General features: G+C 38.1%; 1 protein-coding gene across 1 annotated transcript in view; it reads left to right on the forward strand.

Annotated features, from left to right (window-relative positions):
• Positions 1 to 22,185, forward strand: part of XYLB (xylulokinase) — a 254,081-nt gene that overhangs the window by 74,931 nt on the left and 156,965 nt on the right. The window contains exons 6-7 of the mRNA XM_044676323.1: positions 4,132 to 4,250; positions 18,260 to 18,341. Of these exons, the coding sequence (XP_044532258.1) occupies positions 4,132 to 4,250; positions 18,260 to 18,341 (201 nt within the window). The remainder of the gene's footprint in view (positions 1 to 4,131; positions 4,251 to 18,259; positions 18,342 to 22,185) is intronic.

Raw genomic sequence — 22,185 nt, forward strand, 5'->3', positions numbered from 1 at the left:
ATGAGGGGAAATGCCTCCATCATGTACTATTATCAGTTAACTTTTATTGAGTGTGAGAAATGCACTGGAGGCAGGGAAGCAGTGAGCCTGGGGAAGTCATTACCCTAGGAAGTGGCTAGCTAGATTAAAAAAATAGATTAAATTTAAGTACCAATAATAACGAAGACAGAAGAACCCCAATTCTGGTTTAATGGTGTCATTATTAACCATAGGGACAAGTAAGGAAATGACCAAATTCTGTGGGAAACAATCTGACCCTGGAAATACCAGATCTATGAGGTTAACTTCTCAACCTGGGAAAGTACTAGAAGGAAAAGCTCCACAATATCAGTTTGCAAATAACATCAGAGATCATTACAGAGTCTTAGGTTGAACTGACCCTTAGAGATCATCTAATGCTCTCATTTTACAGATGAGGAAATTAAAGCCTAGAAAGGTACATGTAAAACATCATAAGGTTTGTGGCTGAGTCAACACTAGAAGCCATGTGTCAGCTTCTACCTCATTAAGTTTTTCTGTTGTTCAGTTGTATCTGACTACGTATGATTCCATTTGGGGTTTTCTTGGCAAAGATACTAGATGGCTTTTTTCTACTATACTCCACTGCCCTTAAGAGTATGAGATTCTCCAGGAGAATATAAGCTCCTTGAATGCAATTAATGTTCATTTAATTCTAGATCTATGCACATAATAGTTGCTTAATAAGTGTTTGTTGTGTTAGATTGAATAAAAGAGTCTTAAGTCATTGCCAAAAGGACTTTATAAACATATGTCCTGCTATTGGAAAGAGGAAAGTTCTAACAAATACATGCAACCACTTCAAACTCAAGGTGACTAGCCAGGTATATTGAAGTGCAATGAGAAATAAAGGGCAACTAGGACTGTCAGGCTAAGAGAGAGAGAGAAGCACTTTCTAGCCTTAACTCTAGAATATCATTTTTGTCTCATAGATGTAAAGGTTAAAACTGACCTTGCCCCCAATGAGTGATCTTAATTGTCGTTGAGTTTTCACTAGTCCTCTACTGTTATATTACTTTTGTATGTGTGTGTGTGTGTGTGTGTGTGTGTGTGTGTGTGTGTGTATGAGAGAGAGAGAGAGACAGGGAGAGAGACGGAGAGAGACAGAGACAGAGACAGAGACAGAGAGAGGGAGGAATAGGGAGAGGGAGAGAGAGAACCCCTATAATGGGCAACAAAATACTGTCCAAATTATTGGAGGGATAGCTTAATGTAAAGGGAAGAGTAATGAACTAGAGTAACAAAAGATCCAAGCACTAGTGGCAGTTTAGATACATTGAGCAAGTCATTTTCCCAGAATTTGGGATATTTATACTGGAGAAGAAAACATTTATGGGGGGGGGCATGAGAGCCAATATTACTGAAAAGAATTAGAGCTAGGAGTTCCTAGCATTCTTTTGTGTTTTGGACCCTTTGGGCAGTTTAGTTGAAACCTATGAATTCTTTTTGAGAATATTATTTTAAATACATAAGATGTTGAAGGAAATCAATTATGCCAAAATACAATAATAAACATATTATTTAAAATTCCACAAACTTTAGGTTGACAACCTCTAAATTCAATTCTTCTTTTTACCCTAAAGACCAGAACTAGATGCAGCTGATGGAATCACAATGTATGCTAAGTGTAAAGAAATCTTCCCAACAGTTACAACTGTCCTAAGGTGGAATGTATTGTTCCCTTGCATTAGAAGACCTTAAACAAAGGTTGGCTAATCATTTGTTATCTTCATGATAGAGAGAATGAAAGCCTGTTCCTTCCAACTTAGATATTCTCCAATCCTGTGACAGTCAGCAAATGGTATGGGAGAGAGAAAATAAATATGAGCAGATGAAAGAGCACACACCATCTTACTGGAGACATAGGCTGGGAGCTGTCCACTAGCATAAACAGCAGCATTACTTAGGGACATTTGAATGACCAAAATCCACAGCAGCTGTATGGGGACAGAGAGGTGCAAAGTGAATTTCCAGCACAGCAGGAAATTAAAGCACAGGAACTAATGGTGCTCTAATGTTGTTGATTGAGAGCATTGGAAATGAAGGCAGTGGAGGAGAATCATTTTTGTGTGACCTGGTTGGCTACATGGCAGTGAGTTCTTGAAGTCTGACTCTCACAGTACTAGTTACTTGAGATGCATGTTAATGAATAATCTTTCCTCTGCCCTCTAGGGAGACAAGAAGGTAATTAACAGAGAATTCTCTGTTAGCCTAAAGGCAAAAATCCAAAGAGCAGGGAACATGAATCAAGTTTAGTTAGTTCAAATTTCCGCAAAGAGAAAAGATTTTTAGTTGAAGAATAAAAATAATAACAATAGCCATACAAACATTATTTCATTTCACCCTCAAAACAACCTATGAGGTAGGTGGGCACTGCAGACATCATTATCATTATTTTACTGATGAGAAAACTGGAACTCAGAAAGGTTAAGTAGGTTGTCCAGGGTTCAGAATGGGAAAGAGGAAAAGTGGAATCAGGGAGGGAAGAGACGAAAAAACTTGCGAGTTGATGTTAAGTGTTAGCTCAAGACAGTTTGTCTAATCCTGGGTCCTTTCTGTGAAAAGAGCTTGCTCTAGAGTTAGAGAACCTTCTGTGATGTTTATTACCTGTCTGAGACTTCATGGTGTAAAGGAAAGAAGAACTACTCCCTCTTCAATGACTCCCACACTTGGAATGTGAGTTTTACTAGCTTTTTAGCCATTCTTTCCCCTCCCACTAGGCAGACTTACTCCACAGTCACTGCCTTACACTACTCTACCCATAAAGAGAGATTTCTCCATACATGGGGAAAAAGCAGTAGAGAAAGCATTGCCCAATAGTTTTCAGCCCTTTAGCCAACAATAATGACAATCAGCTAATTTTTGTTTTGTTTTGTTTTCTTTATCTAAGGGAGAAAAACAACATTGGATACAACTTGTATATTGCTTTAGGACATTTATACAAAATATCAAAGAATCAAGACATCAATTAAATCTTTCTTATTTTGCTCAGTAGTCTCCAGTTTAGATGGAGTGCTTATGCCTTTAAACTTTAAGCTGCTATTGCTTTTATTATTCCCTGCCTGCCACTGTTTTTCATTTTACGATTGACAGTTAATTTTTCTTTTTTTAATTTTATTTTTATTATTGTGCAAAACACACTTCCATATTGGTCATTGCTGTAAGTGCACACTCATACAAAACCAAACCCCCCAAATCACAGCTGATCATCGTACAATATTGTTGTTATGTGTACAATGTTCTCCCCATTCTGCTTATTTCATTCTGCATCAGTTCATGTGCATCTTTCCAGTTTTTTTCTGAAACCTCTTGTTTGTCATTTCTTATAGCACAATTGACAGTTTATAAAGAATGAAGCACATAAACCAAAGCACTTGGGAATTGGTCACTTCTTCAGCTGGCATTCAAACTATTCAAACATGAATTCAAACAAATATAAGTTCTGGATTTAACACAAAAATTCAAACATGCCTATAAAACTCAAAAACATCATAATTTATTTCTTGGCACTCTTGGCTTTTAATCAGAGGAACATTTTAACTTTTCCAGTAGACATGTAAATAGTGGAGTTGTTATCTTAGTCGTATGTAACAATATAAATATGATGAGTATAAAAAGGTCTTGTATATAGTGAGTAAAAATCATTAAGGCATTGTGGGTAGAGAAGATTCAAGTTCAAGCCTTGCCTCTAACACATACTTGCTGAGTTATCTCTCAGTGCTCTAGGCAGCTCAGGCTCTAAGATACAGAAGAGAGGCCAACATATATCTCCTTATGCCAGAGAAATTACAAGTCTAGCTCTCATCCCTGTAAAAGTCTGAGAACAGGGGTGAGAGTCATGCCAGTAATTGGAGATGGTTTTGAGAAGGAGATGACTTAGTTGGAAGGAATTTCCTTGAGGTAGCAAAATGGGAATTGGGCCAATTCTCTGCTTGGATTGACTGTGGTCAAAATATGTTTTACATTCTTGAAGGTCAGTTATGTGTATTCAGTGAAAAAGAAGCTCAGTCTCAGAGGTCACAACAGTTATTTGTTCTCTCACTACTGTACATAGCTTAATAAAATGTCATTTTCAAGGTGATTATTTCATTTTGTCATAACTTCACTTCTTAGGTTCTGGGATGAATTTATTGAACATACGTAAAAAGTCCTGGTCCCAGCTCTGCCTTGATGCATGTGCACCTGAGTTAGAGGAGAAACTTGGACCAGCGGTACCCTCGAGTTCAGTACTGGTATGTGTTCAGCCCAATGATCAAAGCTTATGGATGCTATTTTTTTAGTGCAGTTTCTAAACACAAATATGATTTGCTTAAGTAGAGAAATCATTAAGTAGTGCCTATATAGGCCTGAAAGAATTCCATAGAAAATTAGGAAAATTAGGAGAAAACAGAAGCACCTATTTTCTGAAGTATTATACAGTTATACCAGAGTCATTGAATATATAGTTTATGACAAATGTTTGTTGAACTAAAATGAGAAAGTTGCTACTCAAAGAAGTTGTTCATGTAAAAAAGAAATCCTCTTACATATGCATGTTTAACTCAAGGTTATCTGCCCATGGTCAAAGCAGGATTTGAAACTAGATCTTCCTGACTTGGAATAACATTGTCTGTTATTCCATGCTTCCTCTTTATGTCATGTTGTGTAGGTTATCAGTAAATATTGTTTAAACACTTTCCCTGTGCACAGTAAAGGTACAGCACTGGGGAGAAAAAGGAACATGGAACTTTGCCTTTGAAAAGCTCTGGCATAACAGAAGCACAACATACACACATGATGACACAACTAGAAAATGATAGCCTTGTCTCGATCAGACTTCACATCTTAAGAGCTTTGTTGTTATTTAGTACAGTAGGACCTCATTTCACAGGAACTAAATACACTCAATTCAGGTATACATAATTGGCAATAAAAAAGGCAGAAAAATACGTAAAATAAACAACTTAAATTATGGGCTAAATTCGTGCCATTTCCTTGGATGGAGCAAAGTCTTGCAGCAGTTCATCCATTCACACTCATTTCACTCTGAAGTGCTAGTGTGAATCATGACATTGTTTTGAGCCAAATGTTAGTTCTCCCCATTGGTCTTTGTTCAGAATTCTTGCTTCTAAGTTGTGTCTGCATCAGAATGGTGCTTCTCTTTGTTCCATTAATGCTATTTTATTATTAATAATGGCCCCAAAGAACAAGAGGAGTGATACTGGTAAGTCTGATAAGCCTAAAAAAGGTCAAAAAGTACCTAGATATGTTTGTATAAGAGAGACTTATTAAATAATGGGTTTTTTATTTTTGCATGATTTTCAACTTACATGAAGGGTCTTGAAATGCCATCGATCACATAAAATGAGGTTTAATTGTAATTTTTTTAAAGCAAAGTAGACCTTTGATTTCATTGGTATAGGGACCTTCTCAGAGGAAAAACACCAATAATATATATCATCTCCTACTCTGGAACAGAGAATCTTGGAGAGTTGCCTAGGATACTAGGAAATGAAGTGACTTGTCCATAGCCACACAGTCAGTGTACATCAGAGGTAGGATTCTAAATCTTCCTGACTCTAAGACAGAAATTTCCCTACTCACAAAGGAAACTCCAAGTGGAGGCCAATTCATAGCTATAGGTTCCAGTAAGTCAAGGAATTGGACAACAACCACTTTATCCCACCCCTATCCTCAGCCCATCTTGGTTCCTCTAACTATCCAAAAGGAAGGTAGAGGCCAACATGTGCTCAGGATTAATGGGGGATTATAAAGTCTCCATTCAGATTGTTAGAGAGTTAAAAAGCCCTGAGGAGATGAGCAGGACATTCCCAATCCACTGCCAGAGGTGGGGAATCAACAGAGCAAGCAAGAAATGAAACATGATCTTTGGGAATACTATCCAGTGATCAAAGCCAGGAAAATGCAGTATGAATTCACAAGTAGTTCAAAAGCCCAGGGGTCCATGCAGGGCACGGTAGGAAAGCAAACAACACCAGCAAAGGAATGGCTCAGCCCTCCTTTGCTCTGCTGAAAGCATGTGCTCAACTCCCACTCCTAATGCTGGCTTCTGTCCTCATCTGAGTTTGAATTGCGAGCTCTGTCCATCCCTGTGTCTCCCCCAGGTTAGCTTGCTGGCTTCCTACCAATCATGTCCTTTCATTAATGTTGGTGTCTAGCCACCCACTGATGCTTGTTTATTTAAGGTTTCTATCTCATATGTACCTTCTCTTCTACATTCCCTATTAAATTAGAGCACCCTGGGATTTGTGCTTTTTTCAGGCAGCATCTACCCAAATCTCCTCATTTCTCTCTTCTTTTGATGGTTGGATACTTAAATATGTCGGATATTTCCTTCCATTGGTCCAGATTACAATTTACCCATGACTTTTCATCCTGTGCAAATCTTGTCCATGCCCTTCAATAAATCTTCTAAGCAGCAACTATTTAATATCCTAGAGACTTTCTTCTAGATCTTTTAGTATTTAATGGACCCAGGTACAACACTTGGACTGTCCATTATTCCTCCTACCTGACTGCCCTGCTTCTTTAAAAAAAACAACAACAAAAAAAACCCTTTATCTCCTATCTTAGAAGGGATACTGAGTTTCAGGGTAGACGAACGGTAAGGGTTAGGGGTAGACAATTGGGATTAAATGACTTGCCATATAATTTAGGAAGTATCTGAGGCTAGATTGAAACCCAGGACCTCCCATCCCCAGGCCTGGTTATCTCTCCACTAAGCCACCCAACTTCCCCTCCTGCTTCTTTTTCTTGTCTACATGTCTTTAATGGTATCTTTCATATGATATCTTGTATGCAAATCATTATTGCTATTATACCAGTCTTCTTACACCTACCATGCATCTTGCCCCACTATTCTTTAGGTCACCCACAGTATAGATTCCTCAGAGATCATGGTGTGCCATGATTGGCAGCCGTATAATTAATATCACTGAGAGAATATTGCTGTTGAAAAATTACGATTTTGTGTCAAGGCAAATCTTAGAATTGTTGAAAGCTTCATGTGGTTTTTTGAATGCAGTCTATTCCACTTGCCCTTTTCCATTCAATTCTGGCCCCACTTAATTGTTCCTCTGAAAACCCTGTTCAAAATATGTCATTGATGACTGAGTTTAATGTTCTGTCTATCCCATAGTAGGGAAGCAGCATGGCATTGTGGAGAGAAAGCTAGCCTACCAGCTCAAGACACCTGGGTTTAAGCCCTGCCTCTAAAACATACTAGATATGTGACTCAACAAATCACTTAACTTTGCAGTGCTCAGACTCATATAGAATTGGAGGGAAGAGGAGGGCAGCAACTAGACTGTCCATAAAGATCCCTGCAGCCCACATGCTGGCTTAAATGCAATGTTATCTGTTTTATTGTATTTTTATTTATTTTGTTAAATATTTCTCATTTACATTAAAAAACTCTTACATTACAATTTACATTAAAAACTCTTACTTTCTGTCTTGGAATCAAAATTAATTCCAAGGCAGAAGAGCAGTAAGGGCTAAGCAATTTGAGTTAAGTGACTTGCCCAGTATCAAAGGGAATTTTTAACTCCCTTTTTTAATCAATTAGGTACTTGGAGTGTTCCTCCCTTTTCACTTAGTCAAGAACTTGAGGATCCTTTTGATAAAAATTCACATCCTCAGATAGATCCCGCAGGCACTGTTCCCTGGGCAGTGCCAGGCAAATTAAGAAACTATGATTGGTTCCTGAGATGTGACAGGGAGAGCTGATGGGTGCATATAAGCGGGAGCCTCTAGACCCTCAGGGTCTTTTGTGGCTTAGCCTTGGGTGAGTAATGTAGGTCTTTTGGGTGGCTCACTCTTGTGCAGCTCAGCCTGGTGCAGCTCAGCCTCTTGGATGTTGGAGACCTTTGTGTGTTGAAGACAATCTTTTGGTTGGTGAAATGCTTGGCTGGAGACACTCTCATGGGCTTTGAATGATTCACATTCAGATTTGCACTCGTGGTCTGGAGGCTCTTGGATCCAGACTAAGGGTATTTAGTTAGGCAATATTTTCTACCACCTTCCTACATTTCCTTCTTTACTATCTCTACCTTGTTGTAATAAAGCTACTAAAGCTACTACAGCCTTAATATTTAATTATTATAAATGGCGACCACAACTTTTTATAACTCTTAATTTGACCACAACCCATTTTAATTATTATAATTTTGGCAGACTACAAAGGCTTGACAAGTACCCTCATTTTCCTAATTTTCTTCACTTTTTACTCCCTCTAAAATAATTCTTAAGTTAGGTCTTTAGTAGCTAATTCTGGAGCTTGGAGTTCTTACTCTGTTCTAAGTTGGTAGGGTAGTTTATATAATAGACAAAAGGGCAGATTAGCCTTACAAGCTACAGCTGTTGGTCTGTTTCATGCACAGATGGGTAAGTACTAAATTTATTATTTTTTCTTCCTTAAACTGTAAACAGCCAAATAACTGGCAATTGCTTGCTGCTGCCCGGTGTTTTTTCCTAGGCAACAATTAGCTGGCCCTCAGGGCTTCACCTGGTGAGATACTTCCACCCTCTCCCAACCCCCCCCCCCCCTCCTGGGGAGGCTACCCACCCCCATGAGCTACAACTCCTTGGCACAGAACTTCAAAGTGGTGAAAGTAGGTTGATCAAAAGCTACCACCTCACAACCAGGACTCCAGAGTAGTAAGAAGGAGTTAAGAAAGTATTGGAAAGATTAACAAGCTTAACCTAGTTTTTTTTCCCATTATCAAAAGGGGTTAAATATTGAGCTAAATTATCAAGTTTAGCTTTCTCTTGCTCCTGAGAGTCCACTTTTTCCTTTTTAAGGCCCTTTCTGAGCCCCCTACATGTCTCTAGCATTAGCTTAGGTGGGAGGTGGTACACTGGAGAGAGCAGTTAGGGAGAGCAGCAGTAAAGATAATTAAAAGTTCTCCTTTAACCCTGAGAAGCTTTCAGAGCCTACTAAGGGCAAAATCCCAGTAGCCAATAGCCTGTGTTCTCGACACAAGCATTTTGCTCTCCCATGCCAGCTCAGCATAGCGGCTCCCTGTCCTTGTGGCCGAGGGTGGGGAGTCACATAGCTAGGAAATGTCTGAGACCAGATTTGAACCCAGAACATTCTGTCTCCAGACCTGGCACTTGATCGACTATGCTACCTACTGTATTACACTGTACTACACTGTAGTGTACCCACTGTACTACATTCTTAATCTACTTGTTTTCTGGGTGAATTTTGGGGCTTTGTTGTACATCTCAGTGAAAAGGGTCTGTTGACATTGTCTATGGTTTGATGGATCCTTAGGTATCTGGAGAACATCATCCATCATCTCTAGCAATTAACTTTTAACTAAAATTTTTTTGTAGTTGTATTTTAAAGTAATTGTTTCCTTTGTAATTCTAGGTATTTTATTTTGTGCATTTAAAAGCCCTTGTGAGAGGGATCCATAGGTTTCACCTAGCTATTACATGTCTAACCAAAAAAAGTTAAGAATCCCTGATTTATAGCAGTAAAGGCCAATAATGATGTACAACAGAATATAACTTCATTGGTTATTGAGCAGCCTTGCTATTTAGTTGTTTTTAGTCATGCCTGACTTTTTGTGCCACCATTTGGGGTTTTCTTGGCAAAGATACAGAGTGATTTGCTGTTTCCTTCTCCAATTCATTTTACAGAAGAGGAACAGAGGCAAACAGGATTAAATGACTTGCTCAGGGTCACACAGTTAGTATGAATCTGAAGCCAGATTTGAACTTAGATGTTTTTGACTCCAAGCCAGCCCTCTAACACACACACATACACACACACACTGATCTAGAAACTATCTTATTCTTTGTGTTTTCTTCCCCTTTCTCCAACATTCTTCATTGTCACCAGGGAAATGGAAAGGGGTGATGCAGGGCCCAAAGCCATCTTTTCAATTTTTATCTACTTTATAGGTTACCAGGGGCAGAGAATTCATCACTTCATGGGTAGCCTTCTGGTGATGAGGCTCTCTTTACTTAGCTGGCTTGGTTCTTAGATGGTAGACCCAATCTGTTGATAGGTCCTTAATAAAATAATTTCCAGCTTGATAAAACCTGCCAGAGCTTATGCTCCACTGGCATAGGCTTTGAGAACTCTGTGTTAGCTCTATGCCTTGATGAGACATCAGAAGAGGAGTAAAGTAGTGGCTGCTTTTCAGACATATGCAATTTCTTGACTAATGCTCTAGAGAGGAAAATGCTACTAGAATTAAAATTTTTCCTTAAAAAAACAGTTTTATTGGTATCTTTTTTTAACACCACAAACATTTCCTAAAATACACCTTTCTCTTTCTCCCTGCTTTGAGCCATCTCTTTTAACAAAAAAGCAAAAAGAAGGAAAATATTAACCTAAATATTGAATGTCTCATGTAATGTGCAGTGTTCCATACATATAGCCCCAATCTCTGCAAAGAAGGGGAAGAGGTGCCTTCTCCTGTATTTTCTTTGAGGAAAGTTTTATAATTTCATTATCTAGATGGCTTTGTTATGGATTTTCTTTCCATTTATATTGTTAGTCCTTGTGAAAGAACCAGAATTTCACCACAGAAATGTTTGGTATTCTTCTCCTGTAGATCACTAGAGATCTGGGGAGCATATGGGAAATTCTGTTTTAAAGAATTCAGAGAAAAGGAACATTAGCATGGACAGTGATTGCAGAGGAGAATAAGTCGTATATTGTTCTACAAAATATCAGATTGGGGGGTAGGTAGGTGGCTCAGTGACTTGAGAGCAACCAAGCCTAGAGATGGGAGGTCCTGAGTTCAAATCTGGCCGCAGACACTTCCTAGCTGTGTGACCCTGGGCAAGTCACTTAAACCCTATTGCTTAGTCCTTACTGCTCTTTTTGGAAGTGGTACACAATATTGATTCTAAGATAGAAGGTAAAGGTTATATGTATATGTAAAATATATATATGTATGTATATGTGTGTGTGTGAGAGAGATTGAGTCCAGCATTTCCAATATTATTACATTAACTTTCCCTGTTTGATATTTGGTTGGGATGAACTTTGAGCACTTAGAATATCATTGGGATCATAGGGTTGGTGATCTAAACTTCAAAGGGACTTCAGAAAGCCATTTGGACCAATAGCATCATTTTTTTTTGATGAGGAAGCTGATGCCCATGAAGGTTTTAGTACCTTGCCTATTCACTAATAGGTTACCAAAGCATCTATCTTAAGAAAGTTTTTCTTCTAAAAATAGTGTAAATAAATGCTTCCATTTCACTGGTGAAATGATGGACTATGGGGGTAGAATGTTGTATTAGTTGGTTTTGTGTAATTTTTTAAGCTGTTATTGCATTAGAAGACTCATTAGTGGGGTGATGAATAAGGTGTGTGCAAGGGGGTGGATTTAGAAAAATACACTGACAAAACAAACATATTAATAAAACACTTTAAAAGGAGTTTTTCATTAAAATGCAAACATAAAAGCAATGCATATATGTGCCAACAACTCAAAACAATCTATTTCAACTGAAAAGGAACGAAACCAGTGTGAAAAGTTAATCCAAATCATCATAATCCAAAGTATTAATTAATTAAATAAGAGATCATCTGCATGCTTGGCCAGAGATGCTGAGTGAAACAGGTGTTCTTGATGGACAACAATGAATCAGACAGATGTGTAAAAACTGTCCCAGCACAAATTAACGTTTTTTATTTAACAATAATCTTCATTTAATAACGAATTGCTACTTAATTCCTGCCTCCATGTGTGCTTATTTGTAGGTAGGAAGAAATAATGTTTTTCATTATAGCAGGGTTTGGTCACTTTTAGGCTAGAAAAGATATGTTTTCAGTAAGCAGCTGCTAATGAGAACAGCAGTTTAAAGGAATAGAAATGAATTGATTTTTTTTTCAAAAAAGCACTTTTAATCACAACATGCTCACAATTTGACTGGGTTATGAGAGGGAGGGAGGGAGAAGCTAAAACAATCTTCTGGAGAGTCTCTGTCTTTGAAATATAGCCCCTGGATGTCTTTTTTTTTCTTTTTCTTTTTCTTTTTTTGCAGCAGAAAGTGGAAAGATTTATTTCCTCAGTAGATATGTCTTATTCTGGTGCACAATTCTGAGTTTTGCTGAGTGAGGCAAAGTATTCCTTCCAGATACCAGGAAAAGCTCATCTTTTTATTTTTTTAACTTCCTCTGGGTCTGAGGCAAAAATCGAGGAAAGAAAATATTTTTATCTCTCTCATTATATTTGTTTTTCTAGAAGCAGGAATGATGGTGGAGTTAAATCATTGGATATTTATTGTTTTCCATGAGCCTAGTCTTATGTTATAGGGGATATGGAAGGCAAAGGAAGAGAAGGAGATAGAACCCTCTGGCTTGAGGACCTCACAAAAGTCCATTTTTTATTCTTTCCTGATAGTGGAGAGTATAAACAGTAATGATATGGGGAATGGAGGGGGAATTGGAGAGGGGAGAGACTGGTAACACAGAAACCAAGTAGAAGGCTACCATGGTAGAGAGGGCAATGAAGGTCTCAACTAACAACTCTAGGAGTGTACAGCAGGGGACAAATATGAGGAATTCTGAAGGTACAGTTGAAAAGACTTGGAAACTGATTAAATATGGAGGGTGAAGGAATAGAAGGAGAGGATTTGAGTTAAAGAAGGCTGAAGTTATAAATCTGGTTAGCCAGAAATATGGAAGTTTTCTTAATGGAAATATGGAAGTTTACTGGAGGTTTAGGAATAATTAATAACAATAATTTTCCTAGCTGTGTGACCCTGGGCAAGTCACTTAATCCCCATTGCCTACCCCTTACCTCTCTTCTGCCTTGGAACCAATACACAGTATTGATTCTAAGAAGGAAGGTGAGGGTTAAGAAAATTAATATTTATTTAGCATTTTAATGTTTGCAAAGCATTTTACATTTTTTTCTCATTTTTATGAATCTTTTTGACACAATAAGCCCTGGCACCTAGGTACCATTGTTATTATTGTTCTCAATTTACATATGAATAAACTAAGCCACAGGGCAGTTAGGCAGTGCAGAGGAGAGAGTGTCAGGTCTGGAGTCAAGAAGACCTGGGTTAAAATCTGGCCTCAGACACTAACTGTGACCCTAAGAAAGTCACTTCACCTGTTTGCCTCAGTTTCCTCATCTGAAACATGAGCTGGAGAAGGAAACAGCAAACCACTCCAGTATCTTTGCCAAGAAAACCCCAGATAGGGTCATGGAATGTTAAACATGACTAAAAACAACTGAACAGCAAAAGTCAGCCACAAGGAGTTTGTTACTTATATCTGTGTCATAGAGTATTAATATGTATCACAAGCATATTTTGAATCTATGTCTTCCTGACCACAGGTCTGTCACAACATTTTGAAAACAGTTTGAAATGATGAGATACCCAGACAAAGATATCTAGTAGACATTGGGAGGTCTAGGACTAGAGAGATTAGAAGTGGACAGGAAAATGCTCAAGTTTTCTACAAAAAGATGATAATTGAATCCCTGGAAGTCAATGAAAATATCAAGAGATAGGGTATAAAAGAAGAGGAAAGAGGACCCAGGCTAGAGCTTTGTGTAACACTCATGATAGGTGGGTAGTCGATAGATGATGATCTAACACAGGAGTCTGAGAATGAACAATTAGATCATTATAAAGAAAGCCAAGAAAAGGACAGCATCATCCATACTAAGGGAAGAGAGGGTGCTCGGCTGGGTTGTCAACAGTTTGAGAGAAATTCTAGAGAAAAGAGGAAGGATGAGGACTGAGAAAAGTCTTATTTATCAGCTAAAGAGAAGAGAGCCAGATCTGGACCCAGGAGAGAGCTAGCCCTAGCGATTGAGAGTTTGGACTGCAGGGAGGGCTCTACACAGAGAGAAAGACACTGAGACCCTGCATTACTGGACTTGTAAGTTGTGTTTGCCACGTATTCCCTACATATGTGTTCTGCTGTGTTTGTGTTCTTAGCTTGTGCCCACTCTTCCAAGGATGTTTTTTGTATCTGTGGGACAATATGCCCCAGTTTTATGGGGGAGAGTGTTTTTGTGGCTGTTGTTCTTTTTGTGCCATTTTAGGAAAGCCTAGTTATGTTTACTGTATGACTGGAAATGGAAAATACACCAGTGGGAGATCCTGAGCTATATAATTTTAGGATTGACCACCCATATAGTACACTAGAGTCTCAAGTAGCATCTACCTGATGGGAACCCAGCTTTTAAGGATGAGTGAAGTTGGAGGTGGTTATCCCAGAGGGAATGTTACAGATGGAGACATTTGGACTTGTTTGTGGGATAGTAGGAAAGGAGCCAGTAGAGAAGGAGAACTGAAGGTGAAAGAGGCAGGGGGGATGATTATTAAGGGCAAACTCTTGGAAGATATGGAAAAGAAGATCAAGGGCACCTGCAAAAGGACTGGTCTTGGTAAAGAGGAGGCCTGTCTCTTCAAAAATTAAATCTAAAGAAGAGAGTAATGAAGGGTTTTTACAAAAGAGAGTAATGAAAGGTTTTTAGTTGTGGAATGCCGTTCCAGAAAGCCTTGATTTCCTCAGTGAAATAGAGAAGTGAGATCTTCAACTAAAGGGGAGGCAAGTCTGCCTTGCCAAATATTGCAGTGAATAGGGAAAACAAATAGGACTGCCTGAAAATTGGAAGAAAGTTGTAGCAAACCCCCTTATTTTTATAGCACATAGGACTTTCAAAGTTCTTTCTCCACAATAACCCTGTAAAGTTGGTGGTGTAATTATCTCCATTTTATAGATATGTAAATAGTCAGAGAAGTTAAGTGACTTGCCAGACCTTATATAAAAGACAGTAAGTGGCAGAGATAGATATTGAACCCAAGGATCCCCTTACTCCAGGTCAGGAATACTTCCTTATTTTTATTTTTTAAATTAAATTTTTTATTACTTTTAGAACATTACTTTCTCCTCACTATCCCCATCTCCTAGTCTGCCTCCTTCCATCCACTAGTTGAGAAAACAAGAAAAAAAAACAAAAAAAACCTTTTTACGTATACATTTAGTCAAGCAAAAAAATAATTTAAAAATTCCTCATATTGCGGGGCAGCTGGGTAGCTCAGTGGAGTGAGAGTCAGGCCTAGAGACAGGAGGTCCTAGGTTCAAACCCGGCCTCAGCCACTTCCCAGCTGTGTGACCCTGGGCAAGTCACTTGACCCCCATTGCCCACCCTTACTACTCTTCCACCTATGAGACAATACACCGAAGTACAAGGGTTAAAAAAAAAAATTCCTCATATTGGCCATGTTAAAAAAAACAAAAAAGCCTAAATCTGCACTCCATATCCAACACTTCTCTGTCAGGAGGTGGGTAGCATATTTTATCTCAAGGCCTCTGGAATTGTGGTTGGTCATTTGTGATGTTGCTGTTTATTATACAAATCACTCACATTCTGGATCAGTTCATACTCATGTCCCCATGTTTCTTTGAAACCATTTTCTTTGTTAGGTGGTGCAGGGGGTCTGGTGCTGGACTCAGAATCAGGAAGAGATAAGTTCAAATCCTGCCTCTGACACTTATTTGTTATGTGACTCTAGGCAAGCTATTTAACTTCTCTCAGCCTCAGTTTCCTTATCTGTAAAATGGCAATAATAATAGTACCTACCTCTCCAGGCTGTGAGGATTAAATGAAATAATGTATTTAAAGTACTTTGCAAACCTTAGGATGCTTTATTATTAGTGGCAAGAGCAACAGCATTTTTTTACAACACAATAGTATTCCTTTGTATACATATACCACAGCTCATTCAGCCATTCACTGTTTGATGGATACCACTTCACTTTCCAATTCTCTGCCACCATAAAAAGAGTGATTATAACTGTTTTTGTACACATGGGTCCTTTCCCTCTTTTTTTGATCTCTTTAGGGAATAAATCCTGTTGTGGTATTACTGTGTATGCACAGTTTGGTAGCTTTACGGATATAGTTCTAAATTGCTTTACAAAATGGCAAGACGAAAGCATGCTTTCTTTTTAAAAAATGTTTCTTTGAGGCTTCTCGTGTTTCCCCACCTCACTACTGAGAGTAAGGGAAAATATCTTATCTTTAGTTCTCTGGAATCAAATTGTGTTATTAAAACTGGGTATGATCTGATCTTTTTGTGTTATCTTTTTGGTTCATTACTCTGTGAAATCTTTCTGAGTTTTTCTGCATTTCTCCTATTTGCTGTTTCTTTAAACACAACTTGTTTCCTTATATCTATATAGCATCATTAGTACCTCTTTGTAACCATTTTTTTTTGCTCCCACAAAAGTACCTTTGTAAATGTTTTGGTATATACAACTTTTCCCTCTGTCTTAGACATCCTTAGGTTATATATTCACTGGTGATATCACTGGAACAAAAGATAAACAATTTAGTCATTTTCTTGCATGATTCCAAATTGTTTTTCAGAATGGTTGGATGAGATCACAGTGTTGTTAGCAGTTTATTGTTATATATGTCTTCCCACAGTTCCTCTGATATAGAATATATTTTTTGATTTTATTATCTTTGCCAATTTGTTGTGGGAGGTAAAATCTGAGAGTTATTTTAATTTGTATTTTTGGTGACAGAGCATTTTTTTCACGTGGTCATTAGTAGTTTGCATTTCTTCTCTGGAAAATTGTTAGTTCCTACCCTTTGAGAACTTATTTAATGGGGAAAGGCTCTTAGTCTTGTATTTCAGTATACATTCTACTACAAACTACATCCTGCCTCTACAGAGTAGATTACAGTGAATCTTTCCCTCCAAGTGTTCCAGTTGTGCCTTACTGACATTAGGCTTGCCTGGGCATCATAAAGAGACTGGTGGCACCCTTCTGTACACATGATTTGCCCCAAGTTGAATTGGAAAATGAAAGCTATAAAACTTTCAACAAAGGAAACAAGTCTCCAAACAAATCCTCTTTTCTATCAAGAACACCTCATATACTGAAACTTTGGGAATTTTATTTAAAAAAATTTCTAGTGTCTCCCTCCTCCTCTCCTCCTTCTCCTATAAGGGTGGATTACTTTTTTGATAAGTGAAAACCTGGGTATGTGTTTAATTTTCTCTCATTTTAAAATTCATTTCTGTACATTATTTTCAGACGTGTCCAATTTCTTTTCAGCAGTAACCACCTGCTGCTATATGCTATTAATTTTTGAAGGCATGTTTTTGATTTTTGCTTTCCTGGGATGTTAGCATATTTCAGAGAAATTCTTCTCTAGAAAATTTTAGTGAATATCACCCAAGCTGAAAGATCTCATGGCTGATGATGTAGAGAAGGAAATGATCATTATTTTAGCCAACAGCTCACAATTGTTTAGCTTGCTTAAAGAATTGAGGATGAGGAATATTGGAGTAATGTTTTTTTAAACTTGTTTAAATATATTTTAAATGAAATATTCATATCTTCATAGTTTCATATCTTCATAACTGATTCAGCAGACTAGTAATGAAAAAGTTTTGATAAACTACTTTCCAGATGATTGTTGCTGTTATTTGGGGTGTGATGGGGAGAAATGGTGCACATGTTTGGAAATAAACTTTCTTGAGTAACCATTCCTAGCTTTGTCCCAGTGATCCTAGGATTATAACTATTTGTTAAAGGAGGTAGTTTAAAACTTTTTCATAATAAATTGTTATTTTGTATTGGATTTGAAATTTTTATACCTGTATGATCAACACTTGCTCTGAAACTTATCATCTTAGATAAGTTAATTTGAAGGGGGTGAGGAGCAATGAGAACTTAAGTGCTTTGTCTAGGTCATCCAACCACCCAACTAGGTCACCCAGTCATATATCAGAGGTAGGACTTTAAGCCAGTGTTTCATGATTCCAAGGTCATCTCTGATTCATAGCTGCTTCTTAGATTTATTCATAATAGCAAAACCAAAAATGGTATGTATATATAAAACACACATATAATTTAGGGTTTTTAAAGATACATATGATTGTCCCATAAAATGATAAATACCAAGAATACAAAGAGATATGGAATATGAAATTATTTCAAATTTTAAAAATCTGAATCAAAATAATATATATGTATATACTGACTACAATTATGTAAATACTAACAGTTATAAAATTGAGAGATTCTTTTAGAGGCAGCATGATGTAACAGAGAATGCTAGACATAATTAGAAGAGACATAAATTCAAATCCAGCCTCTGCAACCTACTAGCTGTTTGACCATGGGCTAATCATTAAATTTCTCTGATCTGTTTATTCATCTGCAAAATGATGAAAATAACACTCTGCAGTTGATGGATTGACTTTGTTTTATTTTTCTGCCTAGGGACCCATTTCTTCCTATCATGTTCAGCGTTACGGGTTCAACTCTGAATGTAAAGTGATAGCCTTCACTGGAGACAATCCAGGTGCGAAGAACATTGTGTATTTTCAGAGGTATTTTCATCAATCCACAAGAAAAACAAATCAGTAACATAATTGCACAGTCACTACTTCTTAGAGTAGCTTTTCCATATTTTTTCCATCATTCTGTTATAAGGTTTGCACTGTGCTTCTACTTTCACTATATTCTGGAGACTCAGAATTAAATCTTATAGAATGCAAGAACCTGACCAGCTCTTGTCCCATGCAGGAATTCCTTGTTCAGCATCTTCAGTGGGTCCATTCACTCTTTACTTGCGCATTTGCAGTAAACAGTGATCATTTCCTCCTGAGGTAGCATTTTCTATTTGTCTTAGCACTTACTCATGAATTTTCCCAGTATTGAGACAAAATCTACATCTCTAGAGCTTCCATCTTATTGATCCTTTTCCCACTAGACATATTGGGGAATAAGTCTAATTTCTCTTCCCCATAATAGCCTTTCAACTATTCAGAGATAACATGTTTTCTCTAATTTTTTTCCCTCTAGTCTAAATATATGTTTCCTTCATCCATTTCTCTATGACAAAGGTTTGGTTCCATCACTGTTTTTAAGTTTCTTATAATAAAGGAATCATTGTTTATTTTTTAAAATATGGATTTTGACTTTAAATAAAACCTTTCTTCAGGATCTCATATACCTTGTGTCTTTCTCTAGAATCTTCTTTTCTTCATGCCCTTTAAGTGTGGATCTCCTCTAGGACTTGGCTCACTGATTTTCAAAGGACAGCTGTTTAAAGTGTAAGAGTCGACTTTCTTACTGTAGCCCTTTGCCTAGAACCTTAAGCTCTGAGCTTATAGAGGCTTGGCTCAATTCTGGCAGTCTGAGAAATTGCTGAATTTGACTAGTGTTCTTAGGGCCCCCTCTGAGAATAGCAGAGCATTACCTCGATATCTATAGATGTCAGTAAAAGGCCCCTAGGTCGGATGCAAGCATTCAACTAACAACATATTTTAGATATAGGACAGTCTTTAGCTGAACCCCCAGAAAATAGACCACAACATAAAGGATGCACGCTAGTTCATAAATAGTCATAATTATTTTCCTTTCCTCTCCTCTGGGTCACTTCTTCCACTAGGGGCCAATGCACTTCTCAAGATATATAATTGCTATACTCTGTGTTTTGGTCTTCCTACCCTAGACATTGAACCTTTCTTTCCTCTGAGCCCTTCATTTCTCATAGGAAGCTATATAAGTATTCAGAGTGTTATAATATTACTGAAAATAATCCTGTGGCATAATATTTGGAGTGCCCCTAAAAGGATTTTAGTGTCTGGCATTGCCCAAAGGGTAATCTCCTTTGTTTCAGACCTCCACATTCCAAATACCAGAGCAGGTTTGCTACCAAATATCAGGTATTAGTCCTTTCTTGCTCCTCTGGCACAGGGTCCTTTGCTTGCTCTCCCCTTCACAAAGTCAGGGCCATCCAGTAACTCCTACTTCTTGCTAGAAGCCACTGTCTAGATAGTCCCTCTTCTCTCCTTTGGATCCTAAAACTTTCAGAATTCATAGATGAAGAGCTGTAGAGATAGAAGGAACCCCAGAGGCTAGCTGGCCAACCTCCTCATTTTACAGATGAAGAAACTGAGGCTCATGGAGGTTTAAAGATTTGCTTGAGATAACACAGGTGGTAAGCAAGTCTCAGAAGTGGAACTGGAGCTTAGTTCAGAGGTCCTCTGATGCCAGGACCAGTGCTCTTTCCCCCTTACTATGATGCCTTCCTCTCTTCCACTACAGTGCCAAAGCTGCTACTGTCTTTTGGGTCCTGTGGTACAATATTCCCCTCTCTTGGGGCCATAGGGTTTTCATGGCTCTCGTTTCTTAGGCTAAGAGGTTCCACCATTGTTTCTTTCTGAGCACCAGAACTTTGGAAGGATTGTCCCTTTTACACTAGTTATGGAGTGAGCTGAGGCTCAAGCTAGAACCAGATGATTAAAAAAAATTTTTTTTTAATTTGCAATGTATTTTTTTAGGCTGTACTATGCATACGTGCACACACACACATGTGTGTGTATTCTTTCCGACAGTTTTCTTATTCTAACAAGTGACCAAGAGGGAGTTATATGGCAATGCCATTTTAGGGGGTGCCTAACAATGATTGAATAATATGAACAGTTTCTCAAGGAGGCAGAATTCATATACTACTGAAGAGATTCCAGATGGGACGGGGAGAGAGGGAAAGAGACAGACACACAGACACAGAGCAGAGACAGAGAGACAGACAGAGCCAGAGCAAGAGTAAGGGGGAGAGAAACAGAGAGAGATACAGAGACAGAGAGGGAGGAGGAGGAGAGAGAAAGAGAGAGACAGAGACAGAGACAGAGACAGAGAAAGAGATGATGAGGAAGAGAGAGAGAGAGAGAGAGAGAGAAAGAGATTTTATATTAATCAAACTCATTTTGATTAGCTCTAAAACATCTCAGATTTGGGTCATGGAAGCCAAAAGAAAAACGACCCTAGGTCATATGGAGGAGCATTCAGAGCCTCAGGGCAAATCTCCTAAGAGAACACAGCCAAAGAGACAGCATTGTAGTCCAGCTATAGACTAGATGATCATATGAGTACTGGATGCAGTCAAGGGGGAAATTTGGAATTAGTATGTCAAAAGATGAATCCCAGACGGCCAGCAAAAGTCTGTGAGCTTAAAGATAGGGATAGGGATTACTCCAGTCTTAGCCTCATTCTTGACTGACCAAATTTTCTTGTGTCCTTTAAATTTAAACTTATAAAACCTCAGGCAGTAGTGATAGTAAAGAAAATAACAATAATAGTAATTATAATTATAATGATGATAACTAACAAATATACCACTTTAAGATTTGCTAAGCCCTCTCCATTTAATTTAATTTAATTAATTTTGTTTTCAAAACCACTTGAAAAGATAGTTGTTATTATCATCCCAGCTGCTATTATTATCTCCATTTTACAGAGGAAGAAAATGAACCTTGGAGGTTTAGTGACTTGTCTAGGGTTATTCAGCTAGTAAGTATCTGAATCCAGTTGCGTGAACTCAGATCTTGCTGATTCCAAGGCTGGGAGTGTATTGACTTTATTGCCTAGAATTGAAGATATTGAGTGAATCCCAAGTGACAACTGTAGACCAGTCATTTTGTGAAGGACATTTGCAAATTGTACTTCTATGCCCTGTGCAGAGGTTAGGACTCTGTGCATTGAGTGAGAAGGACTAAGCTCATCTTTGGATTATAGCAAGGGGACCTTGATTTTCCCTGGAAAGGTTGTGAATATCAGAAAGAAGGTGACCACCATGAATGAAGTATGTCTGGATCTGGGGAACAACTCTGTAATGTCAGTGTTGATTGGGCCCAAGTCAAGCCTGTTCAAAGTAGAGACAGAATATTGCATGCACCAGGCTAGAGCTCGATTCAAAACATCCTGATGAATCCTGCTTTCTGGTAAGGAAGCTTATTACTATTCCACCACAGCAACCCCCAGAAGCAGGCTGTATTTTGCTTGATAAAATAGAGAGATTAGTGGTTGAAGAGAGCATCAAAACAACACTATGCCTTTCACCTCAAGAGGGAATGTAGAAAAATTGGATTTTAGTGAGTCTCTAATACCTACGGAATAGAAGGATCATCTAGGGAACAAACTCACCATGGAGACGAATGTTCTTTGACTACATGAATGGGGCATGTAGTATGCCCGTGAAATAATCAGCAGAATCTACCTCAATAAGTCCTGACCTTTTTGACATTATTAATGGAAAATTGCCTTTTTTGAGATGGGAAACTACAGTAATTACCTAAAGAAACTGTTGGTTAATGGTTTCATAATGGAGTCCTGTACTCTGTGATTTCCTCATAGGAGTG

The sequence above is a fragment of the Gracilinanus agilis genome, chromosome 1, assembly GCF_016433145.1.
Source record: "Gracilinanus agilis isolate LMUSP501 chromosome 1, AgileGrace, whole genome shotgun sequence".
Lineage (NCBI taxonomy): Eukaryota > Metazoa > Chordata > Mammalia > Didelphimorphia > Didelphidae > Gracilinanus > Gracilinanus agilis.